Source organism: Malus sylvestris, chromosome 9 (genome assembly GCF_916048215.2).
Source record: "Malus sylvestris chromosome 9, drMalSylv7.2, whole genome shotgun sequence".
Classification (NCBI taxonomy): domain Eukaryota; kingdom Viridiplantae; phylum Streptophyta; class Magnoliopsida; order Rosales; family Rosaceae; genus Malus; species Malus sylvestris.
In genome coordinates, this window is record NC_062268.1 from 9,530,232 (window position 1) to 9,557,263 (window position 27,032).

General features: G+C 38.2%; 1 protein-coding gene and 1 pseudogene across 1 annotated transcript; one reads left to right on the top strand and one right to left on the bottom strand.

Moving 5' to 3' along the window:
- Positions 1 to 103: 103 nt before the first annotated feature.
- Positions 104 to 10,835, top strand: LOC126634480 (transcriptional adapter ADA2-like; annotated as a pseudogene).
- A 1,001-nt stretch (positions 10,836 to 11,836) lies between these two features.
- LOC126583158 (transcriptional regulator STERILE APETALA-like) lies at positions 11,837 to 18,365 on the bottom strand. Its single transcript, XM_050247460.1, has 2 exons — positions 18,027 to 18,365; positions 11,837 to 13,081 (listed from the first exon to the last, which is right to left on the bottom strand). Exons 1-2 carry the CDS (start codon positions 18,303 to 18,305, stop codon positions 11,960 to 11,962), a joined length of 1,401 nt encoding a protein of 466 aa, XP_050103417.1. The 5' UTR covers positions 18,306 to 18,365; the 3' UTR covers positions 11,837 to 11,959.
- Between the last annotated feature and the right edge of the window lie 8,667 nt (positions 18,366 to 27,032).

Here is a 27,032-nt window from a genome sequence, read left to right on the forward strand (position 1 = left end):
CTAAATCCAACGGACGATATATGCTCTACGTATTACTTTTCTCAACCATCAGATTAGTGGACGATGACGTGGCGCGCGCACATCGCCGGTGAGGGGATGAGACCCGTACCCGTTTCATCCAGAACATCAACTGGCCCTAACCGAAATTTCCCAAATCTTCACCTGCTGAAAAATTAGGGTTTTTCATTTTCTAGGGTTTTGCATTCGGTTCGGTGGTGAAATTGAACCGATGGGTCGGTCCCGCGCGGTCTCTCAGGCCGCCGTCGACAATCACAATCAGATGTCAGTGCAATTTTCACCAATTCGCTGCAAATTTTCAGGCTTTATCAGATAATTAAGCAATTCAAATTTCCCAATTATGTCTCACAGAAAGTTGTTTATTTGTTGGATAATTTGCAGTAGGGGAAAAAGAAAGAGAACGGCTTCGGGGGCGGAGGTGGCGGAGAACAGCAGCACAGCTCAGAAACCTGTGGCCCAAGAAATCAGCGAACCCAAAGGTGCTTTCTACCTTTGCAATTACTGCAACAAGGATATTTCTGGGAAAATTTGGATAAAGTGTGTGGTGTGTCCAGATTTTGACCTTTGCATTGAGTGCTTCTCTGTTGGAGCTGAGCTTACACCTCACAAATGCAATCACTCTTACAGGGTTATGGTCAGTCCCCCTGTACATTTTCAAAGTTGCTTTCTTTCTGATATCTTAGGCTAGTTGAAATTGCTTGAAGAAATTTTGAATTTTTAAGCTTTGAGTATAGCTAGAGCGGAATTTAGAATCCGGAAATGGAAAAAAAGGCGAGACTGGGATGACCTTAGAGTAAAATGCATTAAAAGGGAAAAGATTGATTCGGTTTTCTGACCCGAATTGAGGCTCTATATACTGCCTGCAAATAAGAATGTTTTCCTTAGAATGCAAGCAACAGCCCCATTTAGATTCACCTGAAATCTGTATGTAGTAATTTTTCGAGCTTGTTATTTCATTTGACTATATAGGAGATGCTTTCAATAAAGCATGGACTATTAATTAAGCATGCATTTGCGGACTTTTTGGTTTTTAAACAGGACAATTTGGCTTTTCCACTTATTTGTCCAGACTGGAATGTAGATGAAGAGATGCTACTGCTCGAGGTATTGAATAAACTGATTTCTTCTTTCAGTTATTATGATAAACCCGAATTGGTTGAGCGCCCTGGCATGAACCCGAATTGGTTGTCCGAAACCCGTGTCTCTTGCCTCAATCTATGCTCAATGACTCTCTCCCAGAGCTTCATTGTATGACTCATTAGCTTAATACCCCTATAGTTCATGCAATTTTGTACGTCGCCCTTATTCTTGTAGATAGGCACCAAAGTGCTCGTTCGCCAAATGAGTGGCGAACGAGCACTTTGGTGCCTATCTACAAGAATAAGGGCGACGTACAAAATTGCATGAACTATAGGGGTATTAAGCTAATGAGTCATACAATGAAGCTCTGGGAGAGAGTCATTGAGCATAGATTGAGGCAAGAGACACGGGTTTCGGACAACCAATTCGGGTTCATGCCAGGGCGCTCAACCATGGAGGCAATCTATCTCTTACGAAGATTGATGGAAAGATATAAAGATGGGAAAAAGGATTTACACATGGTCTTTATAGATTTGGAAAAAGCGTATGATAGGGTCCCAAGAGACATTCTTTGGAGGATTTTAGAGAAGAAAGGAGTACGAGTAGCATATATCCAAGCTATAAAGGATATGTATGAAGGAGCAAAGACTGCCGTAAGAACTCATGAAGGACAAACCGAAAGCTTTCCCATAACTGTAGGATTACATCAAGGCTCATCCTTAAGTCCTTACCTTTTTGCGTTGGTAATGGATGAGTTAACAAGACATATTCAAGATGATATTCCTTGGTGTATGCTTTTCGCAGACGATATAGTGTTGATAGATGAAACTCAGGAAGGGGTAAATGCAAAGCTTAACCTTTGGAGAGAAGTGTTGGAATCTAAAGGTCTTCGCCTAAGCCGATCAAAGACAGAATATATGGAGTGCAAGTTCAGTGCAAATGGAGGCCAAAACGAGTTAGGGGTGAGGATCGGAGATCAAGAAATACCAAAGAGCGACCGTTTTCGTTACCTAGGATCTATCTTGCAAAAGAACGGAGAATTAGATGGAGATCTCAACCATAGAATACAAGCTGGATGGATGAAGTGGAAGAGTGCATCCGGCGTGTTATGTGACCGCCGGATGCCACTGAAGCTCAAGGGAAAATTTTATAGGACGGCAATAAGGCCGGCGATGCTGTATGGCACAGAATGTTGGGCGGTGAAACATCAACACGTACACAAAATGGGTGTAGCGGAGATGAGGATGCTTCGTTGGATGTGTGGGCACACAAGAAAGGATAAGATTAGGAATGAGGATATCCGGGGTAAAGTAGGAGTAGCCGAAATTGAAGGAAAGATGAGAGAAAATCGGTTACGGTGGTTTGGACATGTGCAAAGAAGGCCTACTGACGCTCCGATTAGAAGATGCGACGATGGGACAGAGGTTCAGGGCCGAAGGGGTAGAGGAAGACCTAGGAAAACTTTGGAAGAGACTCTAAGAAAAGACTTAGAGTACTTGGATCTAACGAAGGACATGACACAGGATCGAGCACAATGGCGTTCTAAGATTCATATAGCCGATCCCACTCAGTGACTTGGATTTTCCAAGTCTCCAACCGAGAAGTTTTCCTCACTCGGAAAATTAAGGGAACACTACCCCAACCTACATGCTCCACTCAGAAAGCTCCAACATACAAGCTTCAACAAAAGAAAATTCAAAGAACTTAGCGAAGAAGGCTTTGGTGTATTTAACACAATACGTTGAAATGAAGGAAAGCTTATTTATTGATATCCCCGATAAGCTACAAATATGTACATATACATGAGTCAAAATAAACACACAAGAGGGAGCTTTCACAAAGGTTGCTTAGGAGAAGTCTCAGCAGTCGGTAGAGCCCCAGAAAGAGAAGGCACCGGAGGGGGATCATTTGGAGCCTCAGTACTGGACAGAACCCTAGAAGGAGGAGGCATCAGAGGTTGATCATTTGGAGCTTCATTACGCGGTACAGCCCCAGAAGACGAAGGCAATAAATGCCTTTGGAACAAACCTACAAATCTCTGATGATCAAGTAAAACCTGACCATCAGTTTCCTTCATCTGGTCAAGCTTCCTCTTCATGTTTGTAGCATAGTCATGTGCGAGCCGGTGCAACTGTTTATTCTCATGCTTGAGCCCTCTAATCTCCTGTTTGAGACTCATCACTTCAGCCGCCAATGATTCAACTTGGCGGGTTCGAGCAAATAGGCGTTGGGCCATATTAGACACAGAACCTGCACACTGAACACTGAGAGCCAGCGAATCCTTAACAGCTAACTCATCAGACCGTTTGGAAAGTAGTCTGTTATCTTTGGGAGTGAGAAGGTTCCTGGCCACCACCGCAGCGGTCATATCATTCTTCATCACGGAATCCCCAACGGTAAGAGGACCAGTAGGGGAGACGAAGGATGGGCGCCATATGTTGTCTGGAGAAGGCGGGGCTGCCTCTTCAACAAGGTTCAAGTCAAAACGACGGTCGGAGGGGCCAGACATTTTCAAAGGTGTTGAAGAGAGAAGAGGTCGGACAAATCAAGATCTTAGAAGTGCAAGAATGAAGCTTCTACTGGTGGAGATTCAAGTGTGCTTTGGAACTTAATGCCAGCCCTTATAAAAATCTGCACTCGACGGAGCTTCAGAAATCGAAGAGGCGCCTGCTCAGAAATCGAAGAGGCGTTTGCTTTCTCAAAAGCTGGGCTGCTTAGAGATCACGAGGGTTGATCTCAGAAATCTAAGAGGCGTTTGCTTTCTCAAAAGTTGGGCTGCTCAAAGACCACGAAGGCTGGTCTCAGAAATTGAAGAGGCGCTCGCTTTCTCAAAAGCTGGGCTCCCCAGAGACCACGAGGGCCGATCTCAGAAATCGAAGAGGCACCTACTTTTCCAGCCTTGTCAGCACCTGTCACACGCACACTCAGCTTTGCGGAAATTATGGGCATTCTGTCGAAGACTTCTGGGGAAGTAGAAAACACATGAATCTTACTGTTCAATCACCCACTTCCCACACGCAACAATAGCTCATGGGTACCACAGAAAACTTTGCCAAAGTTCTCTGCCAAAGTTGAGCACGTGAAGCTTGCAGCTCCCACTACATCGCTCTGACCAAGAAGGGTAAAAGAATAGCAAAGAAACAGCACTAACAAAGTTTAGACCCATAAATTTTGAAGGTCTAGCTACCATATTATTACCCACAAGGGTAAAGGAACAGTACCACTGCTGGATAATTGGACAGTCCCTGTGTGTCAACCTCTGTGCTTCGTGGCAAGGTAGACTAGCAAACATGCCCAACCTTTACTCACATTCGAGAAAACACTCCCAATAAGATTGCTTGCTCCAAAATCGAAGAGGCACCGTCCTCCGAATCTCGAGAGCCAGAATCCCAACATGACTACTTTCTTAAAAATCGAAGAGAGGGTAAAGGAACAGTACCATTGCTGGATAATTGGAAAGTCCCTGTGTGTCAACCTCTGTGCTTCGTGGCAAGGTAGACTAGCAAACATGCCCAACCTTTACTCACATTCGAGAAAACACTCCCAACAAGATTGCTTGCTCCAAAATCGAAGAGGCACCGCCCTCCGAATCTCGAGAGCCAGACTCCCAACATGATTACTTTCTAAAAAATTGAAGAGACACTGCTCCCCGAATCTTCGAGAGCCAGACCCCCAGCGTGACTGCTTTCTCAAAAATCGATGAGGCATCGTTCTTCGAATCAATCGAAGAGGCGCTCGCTTTCTCAAAAGCTGGGCTGCTCAGAGACCACGAGGGCCGATCTCAGAAATCGAAGAGGCACCTACTTTTCTAGCCTTGTCAGCACCTGTCACACGCACACTCAGCTTTGCAGAAATTATGGGCATTCTGTCGAAGACTTCTGGTGAAGTAGAAAGCACATGAATCTTACTGTTCAATCACCCACTTCCCACACGCAACAATAGCTCATGGGTACCACAGATAACTTTGCCAAAGTTCTCTGCCAAAGTTGAGCACGTGAAGCTTGCAGCTCCCACTACATCGCTCTGACCAAGAAAGGTAAAAGAATAGCAAAGAAACAACACTAACAAAGTTTAGACACATAAATTTTTGAAGGTCTAGCTACCATATTATTACCCACAAGGGTAAAGGAACAGTACCACTGCTGGATAATTGGAAACTCCCTGTGTGTCAACCTCTGTGCTTCGTGGCAAGGTAGACTAGCAAACATGCCCAACCTTTACTCACATTCGAGAAAACACTCCCAACAAGATTGCTTGCTCCAAAATCGAAGAGGCACCGTCCTCCGAATCTCAAGAGCCAGACTCCCAACATGACTACTTTCTCAAAATCGAAGAGAGGGTAAAGGAACAGTACGATTGCTGGATAATTGGAAAGTCCCTGTGTATCAACCTTTGTGCTTCGTGGCAAGGTAGACTAGCAAACATGCCCAACCTTTACTCACATTCGAGACAACACTCCCAACAAGATTGCTTGCTCCAAAATCGAAGAGGCACCGCCCTCCGAATCTCGAGAGCCAGACTCCCAACATGATTACTTCCTCAAAAATCGAAGAGACACTGCTCTCCGAATCTCAAGAGCCAGACCCCCAGCATGATTGCTTTCTCAAAAATCGAAGAGGCATCGTTCTCCGAATCTCGAGAGCCAGATACCACAGACCACTTTTTCAAAGTGCTCTGACAGAGTTAAAACATGTGAAACTGACAGCTCCCACTACCGTGCTATGACCAAGCAGGGTAAAGGAATAGCATTACTACTTGTTAGGGAGACTCCTATATATGTCAACCTCCATCCCCAACGGACAGGCAGACCTGCAAAAATGCTCAACCCTTCATCATATCTAAGAGGGCACTCCCAACGAAGCCTTTCGAAATATTCAGCTTTCTTTCCCCCCGATAATACCTCTGCAAACAAGCTATACTAGAGCAAGAATATCTCATATCATCAGGGTTAAAAGCAAGAGTATCCCATATCATGCTTTTTCCCTGTCTTTTCCTTTGGCCTTGTTTTTACCTGCAAGACAAGGAGAAAGAGAGCAATCAGTCAGCACTTGGAATCAAGCTTCCAGCCAAGAACTGACTGCCTGGAACCCCTTACCTGATTACTTACCTGGCATTGCTCTCGAGTACTCATCTTCAACATCTTATGTTTCCAGGGAAGATTCTGCATCTGCTTGAGGAACAGATAGGGCAAGTGCGAAGGATACAAGGAAGCATGTGGAGACAAGCGTAACAGCACACGTGCCGATACATCCATTACTCTGTCAAAAGCAAAAGTATCCCATATCAGCAGGGTGGAACGTACTCTAGATTTGATGGACTTGTTTTGACCCTCAAATTCTTCAGTCGGCCTTATACTCTGGAGGAAACCAGAAAACCCTCCAGCTCAGTTCAAGAATAAGCCTGTGGAAAGTTACTTCTTCAAAAGCAAAAGTATCTCATATCATCTCTTCTCATTTTTCTTCTCTTTATCCTTCATGCTGCTGCAAGATGGGGAGAAGGTGAACAATCAGTCGGAGCTCTGATTGCTTACCTTGTCTGTCACCTCTTTCAGCAGACCCCCTAGCTCGGCGACTTGGGGGACTCCTACTACATGGTTTGTATCGCGCTTGACCAAGCCTGAAACTACAAGTAAGCTTCAAGTGAAATTGATACATTACCTTGTGCATCTCCACCAGTTAAAGATACCACCCCTGGATGGAGGAAGAGTACTTCCAGAGAAAATGCCACATCTACCTATGAGACAGATAAGGCAAGTCAAGACGACTCCACACTCCGATACTTAGAAGTTTCGTGATTACGAGATCATTCTCCCACAATATTTCTTAATGTCATTTGTACTAAATCATTCACTTGTACTCACTAAAGGAGAGCTTGAACCTATGTACTTGTGTAAACCCTTCACAATTAATGAGAACTCTTCTATTCCGTGGACGTAGCCAATATGGGTGAACCACGTACATCTTGTGTTTGCTTTCCTATCTCTATCCATTTATATACTTATCCACACTAATGACCGGAGCAATCTAGCGAAGATCACAAAAAGCGACCGTTTTCGCTACCTAGGATCTATCTTGCAAGAGAACGGAGAATTAGATGGAGATCTCAACCATAGAATACGAGTTGGATGGATGAAGTGTTAGAATGCATCCGGCGTGTTGTGTGACCGTCGTAGGCCACTGAAGCTCAAGGGAAAATTTTATAGGACGGCAATAAGGCCAGCGATGTTGTATGGCACAGAATGTTGGGCGGTGAAGCATCAACACGTACACAAAATGGGTGTAGCGGAGATGAGGATGCTTCGTGGGATGTGTGGGCACACGAGAAAGGATAAGATTGGGAATGAGGATATCCGAGGTAAAGTAGGAGTAGCCGAAATTGTAGGAAAGATGAGAGAAAATCGGCTCCGGTGATTTGGACATGTGCAAAGAAGGCCGAATGACGCTCCGGTTCGAAGATGTGACTACGGGACAGAGGTTCAGGGCCGAAGGGGTAGAGGAAGACCTAGGAAAACTTTGGAAGAGACTCTAAGAAAAGACTTAGAGTACTTGGATCTAACGGAGGACATGACACAAAACCGAGCGCAATGGCGTTCTAGGATTCATATAGCCGACCCCACTTAGTGGGAAAAGGCTTTGTTGTTGTTGTTGTTGTAGTTATTATGATAAACTTAATTTATTTTTCCCCTGTGAAACTAATAAATTTTGTCTACTATCACTTTTTCTTTGATCATGCTGTTTAGGGTATTGAAATGTATGGATTTGGGAATTGGACTGAAGTTTCTGAACATGTTGGAACGAAAACCAGACAACAATGTATTGATCATTATAAAGCTATATATATGAACTCTCCATACTTTCCTCTCCGAGTAAGACTAGTGTTCTAATTAATGCATGTCCACACGCCACACGTGATACACACATAAATTATATAAAAAGCAAAAATTCTTACAATAGTTTTCATGATATCCCCTTAGGACATGTCTCATGTTATGGGAAAGAGCAGAGAGGAGCTTCTTGCTTTGGCTAAGGGGTCTGATGAAATCAAGAAAGGTTAGTTCACATTGAGTCCATATTAGGTGAGGCCTGAAAGCGGTTATGCTTTGGTGTATGATTTATGATTTAAGATGCCTCAATAGTTTAAGATCAAACCATTCAGTAGCTTAAGTGATCTTATAATAAGCAATTTATATTCAAAGGATCCACGAATTGTTTTCCAATGCTCTGTTTCATCTGTTTGTCATAGATAGTGATAATCCTTTGAATTAATTAGAATGTCTGTCTCATCTTTTTCTTCTTTATCTGCAGAAGTTCCCATGCTTGTGGAGATTACATTGAAAGAAGTGTCCCTTTTCTGCAGGAATCAAGTATGGTTATTTTTTATTATATTCTGTATCTACGTTAGTATCAAGCGCTTGTTCCGTATCTTCTTGTCTAATTTTGTTTCTTAATTTTCTTGATCAGATGTGAAGAATCAAAGAAGAATCCAACTTCCAAATCATCGTCCCACTCAACTGCTGGTACACCAACTAACATTCTTGAGGCAGTTTTTAGCTCTTGAGCAATCTCATTTTTGTCATATGTGATTACACATGACTGGAAATGTCTGATCTTCTGTTTTGCATCAGATGTTGCCAAAGGGTTGGTCCCAGGTGCTGTAAAGAAGGCATACAATAAAAAGCAGATTAAGGACGAGACTAAAGTCAGTAAAGTGGAAGGTATGATTTTATGGTTACTTTCTGTTTCACGATTATTGCATATGTTAACGTACGCATATCTACTTTTACATGTCTTTAGAATTTCAGTGACTTTCTTTAAGCATTGGTAATGTATCTCTGTAAACTTTATTGCCCAGAAGTTTTTTCCACACAGATTATTTGTTGTCACTTAAATATTCATGTTGTACATGATATATATTTATATACTTATGTATTTATCATGTAGTTGGTTTAAAGCTCAATTTTATGTTATGTTATCAGCAGAAACTCAGGTTGACCGAAGCGTTGGATAAAAAAAACTAAGGAGTTTAGTGGAAGAGGGACCTTCTATGACAGAACTAAGTGGCTATAATTTCAAGAGGCAAGAGTTTGAAATTGAATATGACAATGATGCTGAGCAGATTCTGGCAGATATGGAATTCAAGGATACTGACACTAATGCTGACCGTGAATTGAAACTACGAGTTTTGCATGTCTACGCAAACCGGTATTTATATGGCTACTATGATAGATTAAGGCTGATGGGTCTATTTTCAAATTCAAAGCAATTATGAGGAGGGGAACAGTTTAAAGTTTTAACAAAATGAAGTGATTATTTTCTTTACGTTCAGAAAATTTATACAGAACTTTATTTCGTTGTCATAATTATTGCAAATGCTAGGCAGCAAATGTCACAAAAACTTTCATACAAGTAATACTGTTATCTCATCACTAAAACGAGTTAGCCTTGCTGTCTGATTTTCTTTTTTTTTTTTTTTTTTTACCCTTGATATGCACAAATAATATGTGGGAATTTGGCAGGCTTGATGAGAGGAAACGTAGGAAGAATTTCATACTTGAAAGAAATCTGCTTTACCCCGACCCTTTTGAGAAGGGCCTCGCACCCGAAGAAAGAGAAATATACAAGCGCTTCAAAGTTTTCATGCGGTTCCACTCAAGTGAAGAGCACAAGGAATTGCTTAAGAATATCATTGAGGAACAACAGATTGTCAAAAGAATACTGGATCTTCAGGTCTGATGCATGCCTCACACCTCGCTTCTTTTTCCTATTACTTTATTTCCCTCTATACAGTGGGTTGCTCTCGTTGAGTAAATAACGGGAACAAGACTACATTATGTTTGTCACATGCTTTTACATGATTCTAAGTAAAAGATACCATGGCTTCCCACGGTTAATACGACTAGCTTAAATTACCCCATAATCAGCCATTCAAACTCAGTTATACTTTCCCATCACCACACCCAAAAAAAGGTCCCAACCCTCCAGTTTGGCCACTTGCTCATTTTGTTCGTTCTCTAGGGCATATAATAATAAGTGATCATGTTGCATGGCGTATGCTCAAATTATCGGCATTAACTATGCAGGAAGCTCGAACTGCTGGCTGTAGGACAGCTTCTGAGGCCAGTAGATACCTTGAAGAGAAGAGGAAGAAGGAAGCGGAAGAAAGTGCCCTAAGGACTAAGGAAAGCTCTCAGGCTGGTAAAGGTTTGCTGATCAGCCCTCGGGGATCTTTTAAGGGATCCACCGTTCTGCATCCTGTCAGCAAGGACACATACTTAACCACGCAAGCTATTTCAAGCTCCGTGGATTATTGGGATATCACTGGGCTAGTCGGGGCTGATTTACTGTCCGAAACTGTAAGAATGCCAGACTCAACGTGATTTTGTATTTATCCTTTATACGTGAATTGTTCTTTATGATACGATCAATGTGGCGTAATACATGCAGGAACAAAGACTTTGCAGTGAAATCAGAATCCTACCTTCACATTACCTGAACATGCTGCAGACCATCTCCACAGAGATTGTGAATGGCAATGTTAAGAAGCAAGCGGATGCCCATCGCCTGTTCAAGGTTCAACCAAGCAAAGTCGATAGGGTTTACGACATGCTTGTGAAAAAGGGAATGGCTGAAGCATAGTTATGTCTCCGGTCTCGTTCTTGTAAACCTGTACAGTTCTGTTTGTTAATTGAAAGGGAAAATCCCATTCGTATCATCTCGGGATTCCTGAGAGAAAATTAATCCTTAATGCTCATAAGAATTCGGCGCATGAGAGACTATACCGTGCCCAAAAATGATTTAGATATTTTTATACAAGCGATAATAGAGACGGGATATCAAACATTGCCCTTTATTACGCTGGTTTTAACGCGATAATAGGGACGAGATGTCAAACATTGCCCTTAAATATGCTGGTTTTAACGCAGCCTTTTAACTTTTTACATATTTTATTTATTTATTTACCATCGTATTGAATAAATTAACAGAAGTAACATATATGATTAAACAGAAATGTGTTTTAGAAGAAAAAACAATGCCGAAAGAACCAGAAACAGAAAGGCAAGCCTGCAAATATTACAAGAGCAAGCAACTAGAACCTGAACAAAACTAAACTAGACTAGACTAGAAAAGAAAGCTCTCCTCGTTTGTTTTGTGTGTGGGGCCAGGTCAACATAATCTCTCTCCCTCTCTCTCTCTCTCTCTCTCTCTCTCATAAATCATTCTGCAGCATATCTGATGATATCACTAGCCAAGTCAAAAGTACACTTCTTATGTCAGTTTCCTTCCTCCATTACATTACGTTACATAAACCCACGGCCTACAGGCCATGGACATCACAACACAATCTCCATTTTGCTTTCCTCCCTCCCTACTCTGCGGATCTGCCTGCCTTGTTTCGTCATTCTCATCATCTCCCTATTTATTTAACCATTAACTATGTTTTGTTTTGTTTTTAAATACCACGTATCATTCTGAATTATTTTAACGTAAAAACTATTCAACTAGTCAAAATGTCAGAAAGTAACTCGATAAATTGTATCAATCAACCTTCCTTAATATGCATCTACCTACACATTTAATCAAAAAAATAAGCTTAATGGATTGTTCATATCAACCTGATTCAATACACGTCAACTTACTCCTTTGGTAAGAAAAAGGCATGATGGACTGTTTAGGAACCTAAACTAATACATATTTGATTAACGCATAGTGTGGCAGCTGATCTGTAAGTACCGCACCAATCAATGACTCTATCTCATTCAATTTTAATCAAATACATTATCACATTTCATATGTGATACTCTAATGTCTGATAAATCTAACATTTACTCTATACCAAAGTTACGTTTAACCCCCTACACTAATCAATCTGCTGCACCAAAGTCCCAAAGGTGCAGCGTCGTACCCCCGGAACACGCTGCGACATGTCGTTCATCGCATACGAAAGCGTTGACTTCCTCAATCATCTCCATGAAACTGTACAGATAGGCCCCTCTCTCCCCCTCCCACACCCTCACCACCCCACCGCCGCACATTAGCGCGTACCCTTCGTTCATGCACCCCATCACCGCCATCTGCGACGCCCTACTCACGCTAAACCTACAGACCTCCTCCAGCGTGTCAGTCCGGCGCACGCTAGCCAAACCCCTCCTCCCCACTATAACGAACGCCGTCCGGCTCACATCAGCCGCAGTCACAATTATCCCTCTCCTGTACTCCTCCTCGCTCAACACAAACCCTTGATTCCTCAGATCGAAGACAATCACGCGCACGCTCGTGCACGCCACGGCCGTTTCGTGACTCGTGACTCGGACTCGGCCTACGAACTCGGTCATCTCCGTTAGCATGTGCCACCCCATCACGGCCTCCGGATCCGTCAATGTCCCGCCGACGAAAGTCAACTGTTCAGTCAAACAATCCCAAATGTGAAACGCCCGACCCGGAACACCCGCATAGAGCCCGACCCACCATCTTTCGGATCCAGTGAAATCAACCAAAACCCCATCATTTACCACGTCGCCCAAGTGGGCCCTACGAGTGATCTGCGGGCCGTTGATGATCGCTACGTGGATGTCTCCGTCCAGCAATGCGAAGGTGAGAGTGGTGTCTGTTATGACGATGCCGGTAACGGCGCGGGAGAATCGGCCGAGGCGGTCGCGGGGATGGGGCCGGAAGGTGCTGACATGCAGGCGAGTGGCAAGGTTGAATAGGCGGACGGTGCCGTCGGCGAAGCCGCAGGCGAGATGGGCGTCGGAGAGGGTGAGGCATCGGCAGGTGAGGCCGTCGGGGTCTTCGACGTCGGACGGATCGAAGTGGAGGGTCGTGTGGGTGGACCTCCGGGTTCGGAAGTTTGTGGCCGTCCGATGCCAGTAGACGTACTCGTCTCGCCACCTGTCGCGAAGGAGAATTGTCCGGCCCCAGATACGGCGGCTAAGGCGACGCCAGAGAAGGTCGGAGCGCGAGACGGCGCGCCACGTCGAACAAACCTGCACTCGGAAAGATGTCACGTACGCGATCAGTTTCAGTAAGAGTAGGTTACAGCTCGTTCATGCATGCACGTTATATTGAATGGAAAACATGAAAACTAAAACGCATATGAATTCTCTATTTTTTGTGCATGCAATAAAAATAAAAAAAATTAATAAAATATATGCTTTCTAATTATATGTGGAGAGATGGGAATGCATGCATGAGTAGGTAGTGTTATTATGGGTATTTAACAGAGGTTTCAGATTTGATGGGTATGTGTTTTAACCAGTTAAAGGAATGACTGTAATAATACAATACATGAAGGAGAAACCGACTAATTCAACTTTGAGCATCTCCGAAGAAGCCATAAAACCACTAAAATTTTATTAAAAAAAAAAAAAAAAACTCCATAAAATCATCTCCAGGATAAAATTTTAATTTTTTGTTAAAATAGCAAGAGAACAGTGTCAAACTCTTTAAATGTAGTTAGGGTTCTTGTATTAAATGTTAAAAATTTAATAAAACTCAATGATAGACTCGTGACCAAAGAGTAAAGAAAGAGAAAATGTGATTTTAGAAAATGAGTGAATTAGATTTGAATTGTTAATAATAAATATTTAAAGTCTGTTAAAATAGAGTGTTATTGACATAAAAAATTAATTGAGTAGCTACAATAATTTTATGACACTATTCACTCGCTAGTTTAACAAGGATTAAAACTAGTAACCAACTTGGAACGTAAAGTATCATTCATTTTGTTTAACCAATTATAGAGATAGGATTCAAAATTCTTCCAAAGTGCAAAAGAAATTTCACTGAACTAATATTTTAGTTATAATAGCTAGGGAACAATGCCAAAAAGCTATTTTAACCAGTTAATGTAACTTAACATCTTAAACAACACTTTGTATTTTAACATATCTTTGATATTTTATTAGTTCTTCAGGTTAAAAATTCTCTAATAGTTGGTAAAATTTCGTCGTGCCAGGAAGTGGGGAAAATATAGCGATTAAAGATTTAGATCTCTTAGTATTTGTACGTGGGTTGAGGTTTTTGGGCTGTTTGCACATATTAGGGCAAATTAACTACGGGTAGAAAGTATCACCATGGACTGAAGAGAAGCAAATGCAAAACCCTAGCCCCACGGAGGAGACAGTTGAAGCCATGCGCGTAAACCCTAGAGAGAGAGAGAGAGAGAGAGAGAGAGAGGGAGAGAGTGAGCGGGCCTAAAAGGTGGAGCCCGATGGAGAGTATGTAATAGTAGAATAGGAGCCGGGGAGTGTAAGAGAAGAGTGACGAGGAAAAGACATCAGTCAGAGAAGGTCTAAATAAAGAAGTGGCAGCTGTGTGGTGTACAATTTTCGTCTGCAAATCTCTCATCTCCCTCCCTCCTTCGGAGGATTCTCTCATTTTTCTTTCCTTCTCGTTACAAATCACGTCATAAGAATAGGAGCCAGGGAGTGTAAGAGATGAGTAAGGAGGAAAAGACATCAGTCAGAGAAGGTCTAAATAAAAGTAGCAGCAGCTGTGTGGTGTACAATTTTCGTCTGCAAATCTCTCATCTCCCTCCCTCCTTCGGAGGATTCTCTCATTTTTCTTCCCTTCTCGTTACAGATCACGTCAACATTTTATATTAATTTTTTTATAAAATTAATAAGATAAAAAACAAAATGTAAGAGGAGGAGGATGAAAGAGAATAGGAATAGAGAATCCTATTTCCTCTCCTTCTATATCTGTGTGGATTGTTGCTACCTGCTTGCCTGCTGGATGAGCTTTTTATTAGACTTGGATTCTCTGCCCTCCAATTTCAGTGCCCTCTTCGTGCCTTTTTGTTTTTGTGATCAACCACGTCAACATTTTATATTATTTTTTTTTTTATAAAAAAATAATATAAAATATTAACGTGGCTTAACCGTGACCACACAAAACAGAAAGGCACGAAGAGGGCACCTAAATAGGAGGGCAGACAATCCAAGTCCCTTTTTATTTGATGTCATGGATACTGGAGACTAACACCTCTCTCTCTGCTCTCTACATTTTTATTACCCAATCCAACGTCTTACAACATATAATATATATATATATATATATAATACATATATGGCACCTCCAGTTACAAGACTGCTCTATCAATTTGCATTCCACAAGATTATATGTGATTTTCTAGTTTTACTAGTTACAATAAATACATCTAATTTCGGTTATAGAAATTCGAACTTTGACTTAGCAGGTAATCAGACTATTGTTCTAACTAATTTAATTAAACTCAGCAGGACGATTTTATACTAGAACTTTTGATTCCATGGGAAACAATTTGTGTACCTAGCTAGAGACCATGAAATGGACAAAGATCGACCACCTAGAAAACTATGAACAAACATATACATATATCTTGACATAATAAAAAAAATAGGATTGCAAATTTTGCGTGCTTCCCCACACATAGTTGCCTTTCAATTCCAAGAAACGTGTAGCCAAAGCCTGTCTTGTCAAAAAGCAGAGAACTTTTCACCCCTTACCCCTACTTTCTTTGACTCCTCTAAATCCCACCCGTGCGTGTACCACTCACGTTTTCCCGCTCTAATTGGATCTTCTTTCCTTTTCTATTTTCTTTTTTGGTTTTTCTTGCTCTTGGAGACCCCATCATGTTCTTGTTCTTGGGTAATGGTTTCATGCTTATTATGTAATTTGTGATATTATTTTATGTTCACAAAAATATTGATCTAAATCACATCGAAATCTATCATGAGCGAGATTCTGTTTTGCAAAATCAAGAAATATGTTAACGCTCATTGTTTGCCACTGACATGCACAAAACGAGATTGCGCTCTTAAATAAAAACACAACTTAATATAATATGTAAATTTAAATATATCAGCAGACATGTCAAATTGTGAGACAAAAGAATACAAACTTCGTTACAATGGTTGTAACTTCCTTCTTAATCTTAGAAGATTATACTTATTCAAGCATATTTACCCATTCACACAATATGTTTAGCAATAAGGGTGAAATTACTTTAAATTTAACATACTATAGGTTAATCAATTTCATCACTCTAGCTAGGCTCCAAAACAATTTTCAAACGTTCAAGAAAGGACAAAGCAAATAAGAGTCACCAGAAGCAAACATAGAGAAATAGAAGTCACCAGAAGGTATTGCATTGGAAGTAGCAAGAGACATGCACACCTCTGGAGTTGACCAGTAGACATCACCTTGTAAACCAAACAAGCATTGGGCTCCAAGTACTCTTTCTGTTTTTTTTTTTTTTTTTTTTTGGGAAACTTGGTCTCCATATACTTTATGACATATGCAGTTGCATCAGTTGCATGCAAGGTTTTTTTTGACATGGCCCTTCAAAACCCATCATCTGTCAGGATCTCGACATCTCAACCCGCTACTCAATCTAAAGCTTCTTCGAACTTTTTGCATTTTCTAGGGCATGAAGTTCTGACTTGAAATTCCTTTTTAAGATTCTAAATCATTTTCATCCATAATTTGAAAGAGTATTAGAGTAGAGAATTTCTTTGATGGATGTGGTTTTTCATTAACCCACTAGTCTTTCGAGTTCAAATTTTTCATCTTACATTTTATTCAGGTTAGAAAAGTGGTAATATTAGATGGTAATACTGTTTTTATCCAGTACCATTCTGTTTTGTTACTTTTTAAATGTCAAAAACATAATCTTGTAAATTCCAAAAACATAAAATAATCTAAAAAAAGACCCAGCGGTAATAGATCCCTGGAATCTTGTTCTTGTGGACTTGCATAACAGATTTATAATATTAATTATAGAAAAAGATAGAAACAGAAGATGAATTTTTGTACGTTACTGGCATGACTATTGTTGTACTTTGAACTCCAATTTAGTCTGAATTAAAGTGGGCTATAATATTCTTGCATATAGTACTAAAAAACACCAAAACAAAAAAGAACATTAATGGCTATGGCAGCGAAAATATAACTGCAAGACAAACGTTAGCTAGATATAGAAACGTAAAGTTTTATGTACAATCCAATCCATCCAGTCTATCAGCTCCCCAAATTTTGCTATATAATTCCAATTTCCAAACACTGCTAAGTGATAAAACCAAGCTTTAAAGGTCCTTATCCGAGAGAAAAAGAGGAAGAAAGGCATCCCAATAAAAATTTGTAGAAAAGTTCAGTCAAAAAAGTAGAGAGAGGGAGAGGGATTGCTAGAGCTCATAAGGGCAAAAAAAGGGGAATTTAAAGCCAAAATAACTCTTTTTCGTTAGATTTGGAAAGGGAAAGAAGTGAAAGGCCAAAGAAGCCAAACACAAACCTCCTACTAGTGAAAGGGACATTAAATTATTTTTGCATAGAAGAGCATTGAGAGCATGACCCTTCAAAAAAGCAATTACTTTCTGAAGCAAAAGAGTTTCTTCTCTCGAATGTAGCTGAACCAACTAGTATACCAGAACAGTGTGTTTTCCTCTCGGCGCTCATGCTCGAATCCTTCGCTCTGTAAAAAGGTGCCACTATACTATCTAGAGGACTAGAACAAAACCCAGAACCCGTTATACTCGTTTATTGGTAAATTCTCATGTTTTCACAAATAAAGGGAAAAATAAACCCATAACCTTTTTTTTTAAATATATTTAATTTTTAGGGGAATCATCAATTGAATTAATTTTGGTCTGGCAGGTTTTTCTAGTGTATTTATGCATATGATGCTCTTTGACTAGACTAATATTTTCTCCATTTTGGAATAAGAACCATCAGTTTCTCAGTAAGACCTAGCCGGATTCTAACGCTGCGTACCATGCCAAAGATCTCCCAAAATAATCAGAATTATATAACAAGCACACAATTTTTCACATATTTCACATTGCAACACAACTAGTTAATCAAAAGATTTCATGTGTTAATAGTTAATTAGCCAGAAGAACAAAAAGTATGAGTAGAGTATTAAAGATTGTTTAAGCTTATCAGAAAACGTACCTGAAACACATTAGCAAGGGCTGGAGCAGCCGCAAGTCGTCCGACGGAGCGAGAGGCTTCAATGGCAACTTGGGCAGCGAGGGCTTCCACAAAAGGCTCAGGCCAGACCTCGTTTACGGAACGTCGTCTGGAGGAGGATGGCCCTTCGAGATCACCACCTCTTCGTACACTGCTAGGACCAGCTGCATTGGCACTGTCGTTTCCATTTCCGTCATGGGATGAGGAGGAAGACGAAGATGATGAAGTTGATGATGGAGCCGAACTGTAAGAGGTAGACATGAAAATGACAAAGAAAGAGGTGGGAGAAGAAGACACAAGGACAAAAAGGTAAAGGTATGGATAAAGACACAATTCAAGCGAGGGACCCAAAAGAAGGTCTGTGTGATTATTGGATATTTATATGCAATTTCACACTCTCTCACCCTCTCTCACTCAATAAAATAATTTAAAACATAATCAATGTTTGCATCCACCTCGTATATGGGAGACCATATTTCATGACGGGGGACATTATTGTGTGGGCGTATTCGATCGGTGCAATATAAATCATTTTAGGTGCACCTATTTTTCCAATCAAATGTGATTAATATATTTTTATGTTAATAATTTTATAATCAATGATCATAATCATTCTTTTTTTAATCAACATTTAAAGATCATTCAGCAAAAAACAAAAAAACGAGTTAAAGATAGTTAATCAAAAATACAGAAAAAAAAAATGAATTCGCTTGAAAAATAATAAAGTTGTTATTTTATAGTGCAAATTAATGGATTGAGAGTGTACATTTTCTTTAACAACCAAAAAAAACTAATGTTAGACAATAAAAATAATGTATCATTTTAATTTTCCCTTTCCGCACTTATCTTCTTGTTTTTGTCATATATTCAATCTTCGTTAGGAAAGATTTTTCAGTGTAATCGTCACACGGGATGGTACACCACTGTCATTACATAAAAACACATGGTGTATCACCTGTATTCCCGTCACAATAAAAAATTTCTCCTTCGTTAGGGGGAGAAAATTGCATCGGGAATATAGGAATGCTAAATTCACTTCACATTCACAGTAATAAATTGATAGTGAAGATAATCAATTTATGACATAATATTATGGAAAATGAAGAACATTTTCTTGTTTATTTTTGTGAGTTAATAAGGGGGCCGGGTCCAACCTAATTAGAGAGGGGGTGGGAGGTTGATTTAATTTCCCGGCCTGCAAAGAGGGCGGTGGGGAAGGGGTGGGGGTTTCTGAAACCGCAGGGCTTATTAAGGATTAGCCCTGGATTTTTCAGTAGATTTTTTTGCCCTAGCTCCCCTTGGTCCCTTTTGGTCACTCTGCATCCTGTTCAAGTAAGATCGTGTCTCCCTGTATCTGTATCAATTGCAGATGATTGTCAAGAAAATGGGCATTGAATAAAAAAAAATTATTTTGTTTTTGGCTCCTGAGGATGATTTTGCAAGGAGTGCATGGTAAATACCATTGTTATTAGGGAGTAGTAAGTAGCAACTGGCGCTGCTGTACTGGAAACCGCTGTTCATATATTAATAACTAGTAGGTCAAGTTAGTTACAACTCCGATGAACTTTATTATGCAAATTGTTGAATTCATATTAAAAGTAGTAACTGTTTATCATTTTGAAACACGTAATAACTAATAAAAGTGATAGAACCATCGACCAGTATTCAACCGATGCGTGGAAGTTATTTTGTTATTCAGATTGTAAAATATATAAAAATCTGTTTGTGCTTCATCAAATTAAACTTTAATTACGATTTCACACCCATCCTTCAAGGTGTTGCTATTTATGCTCACATATTTCTTCCTTTGATTAATTATGGTAACAACCAAATCATTAACAAACTTAGAGAGGCAAAAAAAGCATAGAAAAACATAAGATATAAAATAAAAGATTAGGTGACAATGATTAAACATCTAAATTGTGGGAGTTGAAAACTTAGAGCCTTCGAATCAATAGAGATTATGGACAAGGACTCGAGGTTTGATGTTGTGAGCCTGTCAGTTGTGAACTTGTGAGGGGCCAAGAGAGGAAGGAAGATATAAGAAATTTTGGTTTTGGATGGATTATTGTTTTGTTTGTGTTGTAGAAAAATGAATGTTAATTAGTTTTGTACAACAAACAAACTATCTCTTCATATTATTGAAATGTGTTTCATTGTTTCAAGTTTAAATATTTCTTTTTTTACACGGTTAATTTTGTCAAATACATTCTCAAATATATGGTTTTTTTTTTGTCGAAATATGGTAATTAGATTAGTTCATAAAGTAAAGTGCTACCTTTTAATTCATAATGATTCTTTTACGTATAAAATTACATTACTTTTTTAGTTTAAATTAATTACATAAATTACCATGATCAACGGTATATTAGTATAGTTTTCTCTCAGACCATTTTGTAATCAAATCTATTTCTTCGATCAAAGAAAACTTTTTATCCCATAGTCAAGCCTTTATTTTAAAATCCGTTGAATAGTTTGATTGCAATATTTGTAGAATAAATGATAGGAGAAGGTAATCAACACTCGAGTACGAGTTGAAAACTTGAAAAAGATTTTTAGATTCGAGGAAGTTGGTGCTATGATGATACAAAGTTTTATAGATTCCAAAAAATTAAGGGAAGCGTGACATTTTGTCCGCCATTCTCGTACTACGACCACTGCACCTCTCCTGCTCTGCATGTGCATATAATAGGAGATGATTAACATCAACGTGCCATGCACAACTTGCTTACTAACTCTTTGTAATTTTGGATATAAAAGCCATATTAATAACGTAGATCTCAAATCTCACAGCATCAACAATAAAGTAGTCAAATAAATATTCAAACTCGTAACTAAACTCTTGTGATGAGCTATATAGGCAAAATTAAGCTCCAATAAAGTTGTCAATTAAGTAGGTAAACTTTGCCTACTCCCTCAATCTAGGCAATATTGCATATTTCTATATATGGATAAATTTTTTAGTGTGTCAGGAACACAGCCTGGTACATCAAATATCACAGTACAAGTGGTTGGATTTTTTTTCTTCACATATTCAACCACTTGTATTATGACATATTTATTTATAATAAAGTATTCCATGTGAGGCGGAAAAGACAAAAAAAAAAAATATATATATATATATATATATGTAAATATCAAAGGTGAAAGAAAATAATAAAATAAAATTTTGCTTGCTTAGTTTGTCTATTCTATTGAAGTGATACATTTTGTTTATAAACAACTTATCACGTCAATCATTATAATATAATTTTGTCTATTATATTTATTTACATTATTGGAAATGCTCTAACAATAATGATAACAAACTAAATCGAAACCGAACATAAATTAAATAGATTTTGGCAGTATATCTTTAACTTAATTTCACCTCATAAGCAAATTTCACAAATGTCATTTACACATTTTCCAGAAAGTTAATATGACGGCATGCAGTGGCGAAACTTGGACATGATTATAACTATAATTGTATTCGGTCCTCACAATCTCCTAGCGAGATCAGTCAACTTCTTAATCTCCTTTGTTCAAATCACTCAACAAAGCACGCTTTTAGATGTTTCAAAACTATAAAATTTCTCATATAACCATTTACCTCAAATTAGCTCAATTAATCAAAAAGACAACATGCTCCGTTTTCTAACTACGCCCCGAGGCACATCAAACAACTATATTTGCCAAAGACAAATTATATATCGATTGAGAAGATTTTTTTTTAATTTTTATTTGAGTAAACAAAAAGAAAAGATGGGCGTGCAAAGACGCAGAGGATAAGAGCGTGGGGAAGAAGAAGAAGGAGGAGGGAAGGGTTGGGTCGAGGGGAAAGACAGGAGAGTGCTTTTTGACTAGAATGGCATGCTTATGTCTAATCATCTGGCGCAGTCTCGATGGAATATAACTGAAAGATCTTTTTTAGCAAAGTACAACTGTCTATGTCACTTGCTTCCCCATCTGTCTGTGTCTTTCTCTCTCTCAACTTTTTTGGGAAGAAAAATACAGATTAAAAACAGCTGGAGTAGGAGAGTACGCTGCTACTGCTATTAATTTCTAGGTACTAGATACTAGGGTTATAGTAGGGTTCCTGCCACAGTCAGTCTTTAACTATCATAACCATATATCCTCACCTCTCTCTCTCAATCCTCAGCCACAGGTAGAGAGAGAAAGAGAGAAAGAGAGAGAGAGAAGGAGGGAGGGAGAGAGAGGGGGGAGGGGGGGAGAGCGAGACAGCCCATATCACTGGCTGGCCTGGCTTCTGCTACCTTCTGCATGCCCATCTGCAAGCCCTTGTGCTTTCACATTTCAGAAAATTTATGAGGAGGATTAAGTCCTCTCCTTTTTTCCTTTTCCATCGTTCCCTTCTTATATGAACTGTTATAATTAAATTACGTTAATATTTTATATTAATATTTTTTTTTTAAAAGACGAAATAAAAAATGTAAGAGGAGAAGATGAAAGGGGATGAAAAGAGAAGGTGAGAGAATCCAAGTCCAATTTAGAGCAAGTCCAACAGGGGCTTAAACCCGATGGACAATGGATTGCACAGTGCCCAATTGTTGGGGCGATCAAGTCCAGCGCATGCGGGTTTCAGCGTCGAAGGGGGCCCAAGCGAAGGGACCCGGCGTGAATCGCTGGTCCGAGAGCTCGAGGTGGGGGTGATGCAACGCTGACGTCAGGGTGACATTACTCATAATATAAAATTAATAAAAAATTAATAAAAATCTGAAGAAAAAAAATTGATTTAATTTTTCAATAAATATGTTATCATTATCTTCTAACTTACACCATACTTTTATATTTTCTCAAATACTTTGGGTTGTAATTGTAAACCAAGTTGTAACCACAAGGAAGAATATGCAATATTACGCTTGAGAGAGAGAAGAGAAGATAGAGAGAGAAGTAAAACTTTCATATATTGTATTTTTTGAATGAATACAATCTAATCTGTTCTAAGACTATATATTCTCTATATAAAACTTGATGTTTAAGTCACAATATAACTAACTCTAACAGCGTTGCTAATCTCTTGACAAGTGTCTTATTATATCACCATTAATACTATCCTTAACAGTAATTTCTTATTTAATGACACGTGGTACAACTAGACAGATTAAAAATCATATCTAAAATTACAAAAAAAATTATTTTTTATTATTTTATAAAATAAAAAATATTAATATTTTATTGCCTATTGCCATGACTATTCAGTGTAGATATGAAGATGCAAAAGACAATTACTGTTCATCGAAGGTTATTCAATAGTGACTTATCCTAAGGGCCTTTGCAACGATGAAGTTGCTCATGCATCCTTCTATCAACCTCATTATAAATATGGACTTTCCATGGTTGGACCCATGTCCCTTCCTCCTTTTTCAACCGGAGTAGGATTTTCTTTCCTCCTCTCCTCTCACACTTTGTTTTCTATTTTATTGTCTTTATAAAAAAAATCAATATAAAATGTTAACGTGGCTTAATCGTAACCATTCAAATAAGAAGGAAGGAAAGGAAAGGAAAGATAAATTAGGAAAAGAGAGAATCCCCTCCTTTTCAGCCATGTCCCTCCTCCTTTTATTATCCCTTTGGTTATACAAACTACCCATCATTCGTTCATCATCAATCGCTACAAGAACAGTGACTATTAGAGCAAGTCCAACCATGGTAGATTCAATATTCACCTCCCATCCATTTCTTCAGGCCATGGCTCATGGAGTCTTTTGCAGTAGCCATGTTGATTGTAGCCTCAAGTTTAGATCTATGACAGTTACTATTCATGACGGATTGAAGTACCATAACCATAGTATCTATTTTAAATTAATTTTATCCGTTGAATAATTAGTGAAAAGCATTGTCATAGTAGTTACTATTCACAATAGGTGAAAAGTAGTAAAGCGAAGTCAAGACAATTAAAGAAAAATTAATGAAAACATTTTCGTTAAAGTTCATTTTAAATAAAATAAGTCTTAATGAAACACTTTTGTTATTGGTCAATTTTAAAGTTAAAGACATTTTTTACCTAAAAAATCATTCATGGTACTATTTATTAACATTTTTATTTTGTCATTTTAATTAAAACTAAAAAATTTTAGAACTTTTCGTTAGTTTTTCTTTAAATAAATAAATATTAATTGTCACACAAGTTCACTCCTAAACTCAAGTCTACCAATTGGGTGAAAATTGTTCTTAGTACCTACAAATTAGAGGTGGATATATAAATTGCCCCAATTAATTTTTATTAGAGGCAGAAATACAGATGTACCTCTTTTAAAAAGTTATTAGATTAGATGAAGTCCACACATTAGTAAGGAACTCTCACAAAACGTATATATCTAACCAAGTCCCAATATTTTGCTTCTGAGCACGCAAATTAAAAACAAACATCTTTCCTCCCATACTGTGAATGTCTATGTCGCCCTTTTTATCATCATTTGCAATAAAAATAGAAAATTAATTAAAAAAATCAGTAAAATAAAAATAACTAATTAATCCAGAAATAAATCACACATAAACAAACACTCATAAACCCTACAAATGAAAATCAATGGCTGGTAGAGAGAATTACTATAGATATATGAACCAAGTCTTGAATCTCTTCAAAACTATATTTGTTTTGGGCATACAGAATGAATGATTTCACATGAAAGTAGGAACTAGACTTGGGTTCTTCAAATGTTCTCGTATGTTCTCGAGATGATAGTTGAGCCGACTATGGTGGTGAGAGTAATTAAAAAAATGAATGCAAATGAAAAAGGGGGATATGAAGTATATGTTCAGACGTAGAAGAGTGCGACGATACGTATAAGTGGGTGTGTGAGTTATTGGAGAATTAGGATTTAGATTAATGCTTTTATTTTTTTCACACCACCTCTAAAAGAAAAGAAAAAAATACAGATGTTCCCCCCTAATGGAAACTATTAAATTAAAAAAAAAATATTAAGGATGCATTTTTTCACCTCTACACGACTTTAGTTTTAATTAATTTTTTGCGGACGATCCATATAGAGTGATTTAATATGAATAGTATAGATTATAAAGACGATGTTTTATGAATAAACAACGAACAATTTTGAATAGGAACTCCTACTCATTCTTTAAGTATTCAAATATTATTCTTCCTATTTAGTCTAAAAGATAAAAAATAAAACACAAAAACAGTAAAGATAACAAAGCATCTTGAGGAGGAACGCCTCCTCGTTCGATGCTCATTTGTAATTTTATTTTGTTAATTTTAATAATGGTAGAATTTTTCCTTTAAACTCGATGTAGGCTATATAAAGCCGAACCAACATATATCTTTGTTTCTCTCTTGGTTTTTTTTTATTTTTTTTATTTTTTGACAAATAATAAGATAATTTACACTAAATTCATTTAATTACGCAGAGTGAGAATGAACACGAAATCTTAAGTGCATAAACAAATGTTTGTAACTAACTAAGCTATAAACCACTTGTAAGGATCTTATTATTTTGAATTTCTAGTTTTTGTCATTTCTTTTTTGCCTTGCTTGATATTGACCTCATATCCGTCTCCTAGCACTATTCTTTTTCAACTTTGTTTTTAATCATCAGCAACAAGAAGAGCAAGAACTATGATTTTACTTAACTTTCATACAAACTTTTCAAGGTGCGGTTTATTATCATGTTATTTGTTGATGCTCAAATATAGGAGGTGCAGTCAATTTGGATTTAAGAGGATTTTAAAATATTTTTTTTTAAGTAACAGATTTCAATGGATTTTAATAGATTTTATAATTTTATATGAATTTTAACAGATTTGTGTGGATTTTCATTATAGATTTGTATTATCTTCTTTCATGGGTTTTTTAGGATTTTTTAGGATTTCAAAAGATTAACACCTGAAACTCTTGTCAACTATTGTTGCAGTCACCTTGTTTGTCTCTCCACATGTCCATAGTAACAATTACTGGCTTTCAGATGATAGTTGGAGACTAGTTTTCTAAAACACGTCCTACTGTTTAGGTCTCTATACATTTTGTTACATGAACTTAGAGCAATTTGCATACATTTGCATAGCCTTTTTCTTTATTTGGGGTTCAAGTAATCCATTATTTGGGGTTAATTTGTCTTATTTCAATATGATTCGCTGCTCTATACAAATCAAAATGACCAAATCACAGTACCAAATCAAAATCATCTATTAGCTGTACAAAACGAAATGAAAGAAATAAGAATCCAATTCTGTAACAGGAAATGGGTAATTTCCAAAGGAGTCAAATTCACCTTAGCAGCCAAGCAAAACTCCAAATTCCACCGGTTAGTTATTGGAAAAGCCACCAAATTAACAAATGGGTTTTTGCAGAAAAGCTTCCAGCTTTCAAACAATGGGTGAAGACATTCCAATTCCTTGGCTCGCTGTCGGCACTGTCAAACAACAGATATGGTTTTCCTCAAAGCTTGGGTTTATCAGTCTCGGAGGTTTTAGCACTACGTTTGCAGACTGAGTACAACTATACAGAAGAGAAAAGCAATACCTCGAGGGATTGAGGACTTTAAGCTGAGAGAGGAAGTCTAATGAATGTGAAAAGAAATACGAGGGGGGAGGGTTGGATTCTTGATGGCATTGGTATTTATAAAATCCACTCTCAAATCCATCAAAATTCTCTATTTATTAAAATCCTAGCAAATTTTCATTGGGATATGTTATCTACACATATTTTTTTACTTTTTACACACTGTTTGTTAATTTCTGTCGTTGATTTTCTTCAATTAATCTGATTCAACGATCAAAAATTAAAAAAATATGTAAGAAGTAAAAAAGAGTGTGTGGATATCACATCTCATTTTTATATTCTCACTACACTTAGATTTGGTAGACATTTTTAAAAACATAATTGACTATCCATGAATTTGATTGTATTCTTTAAAATCTTCTTAAATCCTAATTTGACTACACAATGATTTCAAATTCCTTTAAAATCATCTTTCAAAATCATAATTGACTACACTCTAATTTTAGAATTGATTAAAATCCTATCAA